This window comes from Mytilus edulis, chromosome 10, assembly GCF_963676685.1.
Source record: "Mytilus edulis chromosome 10, xbMytEdul2.2, whole genome shotgun sequence".
NCBI classification, from domain to species: Eukaryota; Metazoa; Mollusca; class Bivalvia; order Mytilida; family Mytilidae; genus Mytilus; species Mytilus edulis.
In genome coordinates, this window is record NC_092353.1 from 23,353,234 (window position 1) to 23,362,156 (window position 8,923).

Consider the following 8,923-nt stretch of genomic DNA (forward strand, 5'->3'; position numbering starts at 1 on the left):
ACCCTCATCCACACGTACCCTGATTAATACACATGTTATATATTCATTATCTAAGTCTTGCATCATATTTTATTGTAAACTTATTAAATTGAGAATACTTCATGCGTCTGTTCAACATGCGTTTATGTAAATAAAATAGTCTTATACTACTGAAAAGTACGTGTGTTTTAGTGCTCTGCTCATTACATGGAACGTTAACTTTGTTGACTTTTGTTAATCGAAAGCCGATAACCGGAACTGAACCCGATATTGAGACCGACTTTTAGATACCTCCAAAGTGGAATGTGACGTCATTCACGCAGAAGGGAGAAGGGAACAGAACGTCATATTTATAAAAAATGTAAGACTTTCAATGTTTCGTTAGGCACATACAATTAAATTTTGATTGACAAACATAAAATACTAGTATACAGCAATATGAATGAAGCATAGATATATCGTCATAGTGTTAAAACATCCATGATATTTACTTTTGTCAAAAATAGGTCAAAATAGAAACAATGGAAAGATACAACTTACCATTTGAAAATGCCTGTACCAAGTCAGGAATATGACAGTTCTTGTCCATTCGTTTTTGATGCGTTATGTTATTTGATTTTGCCATGTGATTATGGATTTTCCTCTAAGTTCCCGATAAAGGTCCTATCCCCCTCATTATATGCATTGGGAAAAGAAAGGGGTTCAAAGAAAGGGAAACCGTCAAATACATAAAAAATAACAGCAGCCCAACAAGCAGCAACTGAGGTTAAAAAAAAATTGTCAAGGAAAAGAGTGGTTGTAAATATAAACACTTTCATTTATTTGTTTGTAATACTAGACTCAAGCTGGTTTTTATTAACGTATTTACCAACCATTAGGCATTACAGTAGTGAGGGGGGATAGGATGGGTCCTGATCCCGAAATCTCGGCCTTCAAAACACGAAATCTCGAGGTCCCGAATTTAAATAACTTAAATCCCGACATCCCGATATTCGAAAAACGAATTCCCGGATCCTGAAAGGGTCAATCCCGAGCTTAAAAACACAAGATCCCGGAGTCCCGATATAGGTCATATCTCCCTCAGTAGTCGTACTTGATAATAAACTCGTACTTTTTTGGGGTTTTTTTTTGGGATCGAGGTTTATGAGATTATATATATATATATCTTCAATTAAAACTACAAAAAAAGGAACATGCAGACCTGAGATAAAGCAAACATCAAATTCATAATCATATAAAAGACAACAATCGCACGCTGTCTTTTATTCAAAAGCAGTACAGCTTATAGAATTTACATACACAAATATACTAATGTAGCTGTATTCATCAACATTTATTTATAACAATATCCAGTAAAATATGTCAAATTCCTTACCCAAAGAGGGCGAAAGATACCAATCTGTATGTGCCTGTTTCAACTCAGGAGCCTGTAATTCAGTGATAGTCGTTTTTTGCTGTAAATCAATTTTTTTTTCGTTTATTGGTTGTTTTTTTAACATAAATGAAGCTGTTTGTTTTCTCGCTTAAATAGTTATAAATTGGTCTAAAGTTGTCATTTCGGGTCTGATGTATAGCTTACTATGCAGTATCACGGTGTTTTCAAAATACAATTTAGTGCGCATTGTTGAAGGCCGTACGCACAGTAAAATAAGGAGATTTGGTTAGATTGCAAATAACGCAACTATCCACCATAGTGATAGTTGCAATTTGCAACCGTACAGTAATCAACAATGATAAAAACACATAGACCGTATAGTCTGCTATAAAAGGCTAGCTATACGTCTATGCCAGGTCATAGTACTAGCATACATAATATGCATAGAAAGAAATAGTTTGACGTTATTGTAAGTGAACTTTTGCTGTATTAACTTTTCCCATTTTAAATTTGACACAGAAACAGGCATCGGCGATGCTGAAATTGATTGTCTATTCCTTCGTGTTGACAACAATATTTAAAGCATTTGAAGGTGAGTTGAAATGTAACATGATAAAACAATTGAAGAGCCTTAAGATTAAACATTACATAACAGAAGTTTTAAATATTTTGAAACAAATTTTAAACGATCAATGTAAGCCCCCCCCTCCTCCCCCCAAAAAAAAATGTAAAAAATAGACCTAATTTATAAAATAAGTCATTTGTGACAAAGCCTCAAAATACTAAAAGATTTGTTTCTTGAAACTTAATTCAATGACAGAAATTGGTTGATATGATAATTTATGATCAATAAAATTTAAATAAGATCGTTTTGATTAAATTCACACAAATTATACATAAATTCAAGAAAAGCTTCTAGACTAAGTCTTTATTTTTTTTTATCTCCATGTAAACTCAATTCTAGAAGGTAGGTGGTGATGTTTCTTGTAACAAGCAGCCCTTAAAATATATATGTAGGGATGAAAATTCCCAAACCGTTGAGTTTGCCTACTATGATCTACCATTTTTTGAAAATTTATGGGCAAAAAAAAACCAACAGACAAGACTACCACTTGAAAATGTAATTTATATCATTAATATGGCAATAATCGACTCAATAAAGCCCAAGTCCCACTAGACCACGATCGCACCACGCTCACCGCGCGATCAAAAATAAATTCAGATCGTGGTGATGAGCGGCATGAAAATGTAAATGTTCGTTGCTTTCACGATGCTACTACGTCCTCATTACGCTTATACAACGATCCCGCTACAATTATACCACGTTCTCACTACGCTCATCAAGATCATTCTACGTTTATCACGTTCTCACTACGACCATACCACGAGTAATCCTATTGCAACATGATCTTACCACGCTTCTACTGCGATTATAGTACGTTCTTACCACGATCATACTATGCTCTCAGCAATAACGTCAACATCGTGTTCCATATCAATATAGTTCCATTCCTTCTATTTCTGATTAACACGTAGATTTCTCGAAAACAACAATCATGACACCAAAATCTACTAGAACACGTGGTCCGAGACCACAATTAATTCGTAGTGCATTTCTTTTAGAACATAAATAAAAATTAAAAAAATCCCACCTGCGCTTTCTCAATGAAATTTTTACAGTGTGTTGTACTACTTTTGGGACAAATTATATCAAAATTATAGAAACATTCATCGGCTCTAACTCAAAATATGGACATTTTTGTGTTTAGGGCGTCTTGAAATCTTTTGACAGCTTCCGAAGTGCTAATTTGTAACCTTTTTCAGCTGGACCAAATCACTACTTTCCTTTAAAATTCTGGATCCAAATTTTTTTACAGTGTAATTTCACCCCTTACTTGCAATTAAACAAACATGGAGAAATAAATTTGGAAGGGGTAAAAAAAATTAATGACAAGTAACCAACTGTCAACGACAATAATTATTGTGGTCTCGGACCACGTGGGCGTGGTGGTAGGGGTTGATGTAAAAGCAGAGGGCGCTCTGATAGAAACGAATCCTGATCAAGTAGAGATGTCGGATCGACCAATCCAACCTTCATTGCAACCTATAATATTGCTGGTCCATAAAGCTCAAATGGCGATATTTTAGTGAACGATAGCAGAGGTGACACAAATGTGTCAATAGATATAGGAAGATGTGATATGAGTGCCAATGAGACAACTCTCCATCCAAGTAACAATTTTTAAAAGTAAACCATTATAGACCAATAGACCAAGGTACGGCCTTCAATACGGAGCATTGGCTAACACCGAACAGCAGGCTATAAAGGGCCCCCAAAATTACTAGTGTAAAACCATATAAACGGGAAAACCAACGGTTTAATCTATATGAAAACGAGAGGCATGGTTGAGCCGTTATAGAAAATGGACAAGAAGTCCCAATTACATGTATACAAACAAACAAAACCTGGAGAGATTTAATATATTTTATGTGAAAATGACAATAAGAATGATGGTCGTAGTATGAACGTAGTCAAGTCGTAAGAAGAGCGTGATGAGGACGGCAAGGTCGTGCTAGAATCGTACTATGGTTGTGAACAGCTTGTTATAGTCGTAGTGAAAGCGTAGTTGGGTCGCGGTGAGAACGTGAGGGTCGTAGTGAGGTCGTAATAACGTCGCTGTGAGATCGTAGCGTAGTTTCTCCGAAAAGAATCACGCTTTATATACGCTCTCGCTACGATGGTACAGCGACCTTTGCGGTCTTACTACGATCTTAGTGCGCTCTCACTACGCTTCTTCTACGACCTGATTTCGCCACGACCGCACCACGATTGTTTTGAACATGTTCAAAGTTGGCCACGCTCATCACGATCTTGAAGACCTCACCACGACCGTGATACGACCTTACTGCGATCTACACGATCGTACTACGATCATCAAAATTTGCATTTTTTTCACAGATCGTAGTGCGATCGTGGCCTACATATGTAGTGGGACTGCGGTATTACCAATATTATTTCCAAGTAAAATATACTATTAAATAATGTTAATTAAAGTATAAGGTTCAATAACCTTTTTTGTCATATTTGTTTTGTGAAAAGAATCTCAGGCTATCTTAACAAAATGATGTATACATTAATGAGAGGAACACTGCAAGGAGCAAAGACAAATCATAACTTAAGGCAATGAGACAACTACGTGTATCAATAAAGACCAAGGCATATGACTTTAGTGTGAACATTTACATGTATCCGTTCGGCCTGCAACACACAGAACCTGTTCATATGAATCTAAAAGGCCCATAAATTACAATATGTTGAATCAATTCAAATAGAAAACCAAACTACCTATTGTATACAACACTAAACAAAGCCCAAAAACAAGTGACAGACAGCAACTAGAAGCAGAGTCCATCCGAACAAATAAAATACGACAGACAGCAAATCGTATCGCAAGTGCATCCGAGTGCGGGCTATTCTATTTATTCCTTGGAGAAATTTCATTTCAATAAGTTTTCAAAGGGTATATCTGGTGCAGCTTTTAATTCTACCATTGTTAGTTTCAGCATGTGATCATGGATGGACACAGTTCGAACAGTCTTGTTATTATTCAAGCGCGATAATTGGGAATGTATTTCAGGTCAGACATAGACACAAGCACTGGTTTGGTGCTCAGGTAAGAAGTATATTGTATATGGCCACACTATGCAATTTTACCTCAGTCGTCTATTAAACAGTTTGTTTATATCTTATTACTAGATGTAGAATAAATGTTCATGCACTATGTATTATCTCTCATAAAGACCAGATTTTGTCTGGATAATTGGTTTGTGTTTTTAGTAAGAAATTGTATCTTATCATACAGCTTAAATCTTTTTAACTTTTTAATTAAGGTTTACAATCAAATGTGTTGCCTTCAATTGGAAGCCGAATAACTATACCAGTATCACATGTTCGTTTCTCAACGGTATTATTTTATGTTAAAATGATAGGTGAATTTGAATTTACACATTTAAAGGAATGAAAAAAAATATTTAATATTTTTTATTACCGATTTTTATATATAATAATTAAGGCAAACTTGTCTAAAAGGTATTTTCAATTTAAATTTGAACATGGTTTCAGAGTGTAAACGATTATAGATGAAAAAGCCAGAGTTCTAGGAACATCTTAGTAGTTATACATGTATTACAACTTTATAAATATAGTATAGTAATTTACTCTCCGCTTTTTAGGCAGAATGTGAAGGGAAGGGAGCAAAATTAGCTGAACTTAATACAGAATCAGAACTTCAATTTGTAAGACAACTAGCACAAAAGAGGCACACCAGTAAGCATATGTTCATGTTGTATATATATGTTCATAGAAATAAGATTTGATGTGGACAGCAATGTTTGCAATCAATGACTTGCCAGTGCGACGATCTCATTAACAATTTAGAATAAGGCGTTCAAATTGGAGATGATGTCTTTAAAAATATCGTTCTTAACGTCAATGATAATGAGCTTATTATGTTGGATTTTGTATCAGCTTAATGTTTATCTTTCCAAGAGTTATGTAGTTTCTTAACACGTCTAAATATATTAGAACAATTCAATTAAGAAAACGCACAGCATAATGTATAACAAATCAATTTACGAAAAACAAATATGAAATAAAATGAACCAACGACAACCGCTAAACTACTGCACAGGGTCCTGACTTGGGACAAGCACATAATTTCATAAAGAATGTGGCGGTGTTAAATATGTTTGTGAGCGCTCAACTCTCCCCTTACATGAAACAGTGGTGAAACAGTACAACAGAATTCTAAGAACAAACTATAAAGCATTGATAATTTTACAACTTCATGTTTCAATAGTTGATAGAAACACCAAATATAAAAAAAGTGCATGTAAAAACATACGTCTTACTATTTTTGGTGACAGGTGGTAAATCACCAAGACCTAATCTGAATTTGAAATAACACGAAATGTCCGTCTAAAAAGTATATATTGAGAAGGATACCCAATTTTAACAAATTTACTTGAATATGACCAATGATGATTTAAGGACAAGCAAATACGTTTTTGGTTATATTAAAATAATTAATCAACAGGTAAAAATGTTTGAATTACAGGTGTATGGATTGGTGGCACAGACGGAGATAAAGAGGGACAGTGGATGTGGGCGTCTGGTACACCAGTATCAGTCAAAGACTTCAAACCTGTAACAGATCCACGTATGAAACAATTCGATCGTCCAGAACAACAAGACTGTCTTGCTATTGTTGGTGGCCACTGGAAAGATCTTAATTGCTTAAAAACACTGGACTACATATGTGAAAAAAGTAAGTTTAGTTTTTAAATACATTTTGAAAAGTAGAAGACGTTAATAGTTGAAAAGAATTCACTTTGTCAATGATGAATTTTACTGTACCAAATTATATAATTGCAATTTTAAGTGCGTGACATATTTGCCACTGGACATTTAGCAATCAATAGTCAAACGTTAATGTATTGAACAAACTAATGCTTATACATGATCATTGTTTTTTTTAATATAATCTGGAGTACAATTGTGTCTCTCATGCATCACTGAATTGACCGAAACGTTTTGAATTTCATTATATAATGGTATATCATTTAATAATATAACAGTCAAGCAACTGCAAAATTGTTATTTAGACAAATAATGTAATGATGTTATTATTGTTTACTTCCAGAAAACACTCAGAATAAAGTTACTGTAAGCAAAGAAAAAAAATCTAGAGATATAGACGAGACAAGAAGAAATTAGAAGAGATTTGGACGAAGTTTTTGGCTTTAAATGTATTTGTGAAATAAACAAAATCAATAATGATAAAAAAAAATAAGTTGATCATTTTATAGTGAAATTTTTTTTAATAAATAGTATTATCTTAGGTGGATCATCACAATATATTCTATTCTCAAAGTTTGATGATTTGATCTAAGTACTAGATTGGTTGTGTATCATGCTATAATAATTTTACAATCCCTTATTGTGATATAGATCAAGTTTAGGAGGTGTTACAACAGCACATCGTTGTATAAAAGACAACGTATTACAATAAAATAAGACATTTATTTAAAAATATAATTTCCGTACTAGATAAATGGAAGTACATTTTTTATTTCGCAATTTCCTCGACGATATTTTGTATTTTCCCTGTTTAAAACATCAAAACTTTTGAGTTTTCATTTTCCTTGCATTAGGTTGGTCGTTTATTTTCCCAGGGCAGTCGAAGGAAGACAACTTTTGATCGCTGTGATTAGATACATGAGTCTGAGACATGTAATAGTAGTCTCAGCATCGGTATTATATGAATTTAACTAACTATGATTCGTATGAACAACTTCGGTGTCTTTGTTTACAATCATATATATTTTGAAACACATGGAAGTTTTTTCTGGAGAAAATTCTAGAAGTGGTTTCCTCATTTTCATAAATTTGATATAAAATGACGGACAACTACCATAAATATATTAAACAAGCTCTCTTGTAAGATAGTCATCGGCCACAATTTGACTTCAATTTCTTAAACGACGAATACAATATTTATATCACGTATCTGTAACTGCTGTAAAAAGTAAAAACAAAAATGCCAAACTTCGAGGAAAAATCAAAATGTAAAGTCACTAATCAAATGAAAAAACCAAAAGCTCAAACTCATCAAACAAATAGATAAAAGCGGTTATATTTTTTACTTGGTACAGGCATTTTCTGATGTCGATCGCTTTTTTTTCCTTTTTTTTTTTTTTTTTTATCAAACCGCGTAATTTATAATTCTTGTATCTTTGAAAAGATAATATGAAAATCTTCCTCTTTACAGGTAGAAAGCCGAATTTCTAATCAGTGAATATAGAACCAGACTATACATAGAATCATAAGAATTAATATCTAGCGGCTCAGTCATTAAAATAAATATAAATCCCCTAAAAAATAACCAATGTCAGTGTTTGGTTTTTTTTACTCTCATGATACAGTACAACCTACTCGGTCCTGGTAAGTTGACTGATAACAATTTGAAAAGGTGACATACTTGTATGTTGCTACGCTATCAGTCTAATAGTGTCTGAGTCTGACAAAAAGAAATAATTTAATACAATTATACGATATTACTGATGAGATTGTATTTCGGACTGAAGAATGTGATTGTCAATCAAAATGTCTAATAAGAAGGAAATCTATTCGAGTACTTGGCATTGGCTATTCATTTTGTTATGTATGAGCTTTTATGGTAAACTTTGATTAAGAAAAACAACTCAGAGACAGCACTTTTAAAGTTGTATGTTCTAAATGCTCGTGAGAGAGAACTATGGTTGACAAAAGCGAATATACAGTTCATGATGTCGTATAATCACATAAAGGGTTTAAGATGATTAAAAGTCACCAAAACAGAAAAGCCAACCACTGGCAATTGTGTATTACCGCACAACATATAGACAGACATAAATAATCAATTAATGAATGAAGTTGAACCACTTTCAAATATGTCAATTTAGGAACTCAACTAACATTTACATGTATAACGGTCATGTCAATGTATAGGAACTCAACTAATAACAATC

The 8,923-nt window shown here is 33.5% G+C and overlaps 1 protein-coding gene across 2 annotated transcripts; it reads left to right on the plus strand.

Annotated features, from left to right (window-relative positions):
- Positions 1-242: 242 nt before the first annotated feature.
- On the plus strand, positions 243-7,206 carry LOC139490651 (CD209 antigen-like protein D). 2 transcript variants are annotated; one of them, XM_071277554.1, is made up of 6 exons: positions 243-340; positions 1,874-1,946; positions 4,919-5,028; positions 5,588-5,681; positions 6,472-6,681; positions 7,057-7,206. In XM_071277554.1, the coding sequence occupies exons 2-6, from the start codon at positions 1,889-1,891 to the stop codon at positions 7,128-7,130; spliced, it is 546 nt and encodes a 181-aa protein (XP_071133655.1). In that variant the 5' UTR covers positions 243-340; positions 1,874-1,888; the 3' UTR covers positions 7,131-7,206. The 2 variants fall into 2 exon arrangements, with proteins under 2 accessions (XP_071133655.1, XP_071133654.1); XM_071277553.1 differs by having other exon boundaries at positions 244-340; positions 4,913-5,028.
- The last annotated feature ends 1,717 nt before the right edge of the window (positions 7,207-8,923 follow it).

Coding starts and splice junctions, on each gene's coding strand:
- LOC139490651 (XM_071277553.1), top strand. CDS start 1,889: ATGCTGAAATTGATTGTCTATTCCTTCGTGTTGACAACAATATTTAAA. Junction 5,029..5,587: donor AGCACTGGTTTGGTGCTCAG/GTAAGAAGTATA, acceptor TCCGCTTTTTAG/GCAGAATGTGAAGGGAAGGG. Junction 5,682..6,471: donor AGCACAAAAGAGGCACACCA/GTAAGCATATGT, acceptor TTTGAATTACAG/GTGTATGGATTGGTGGCACA.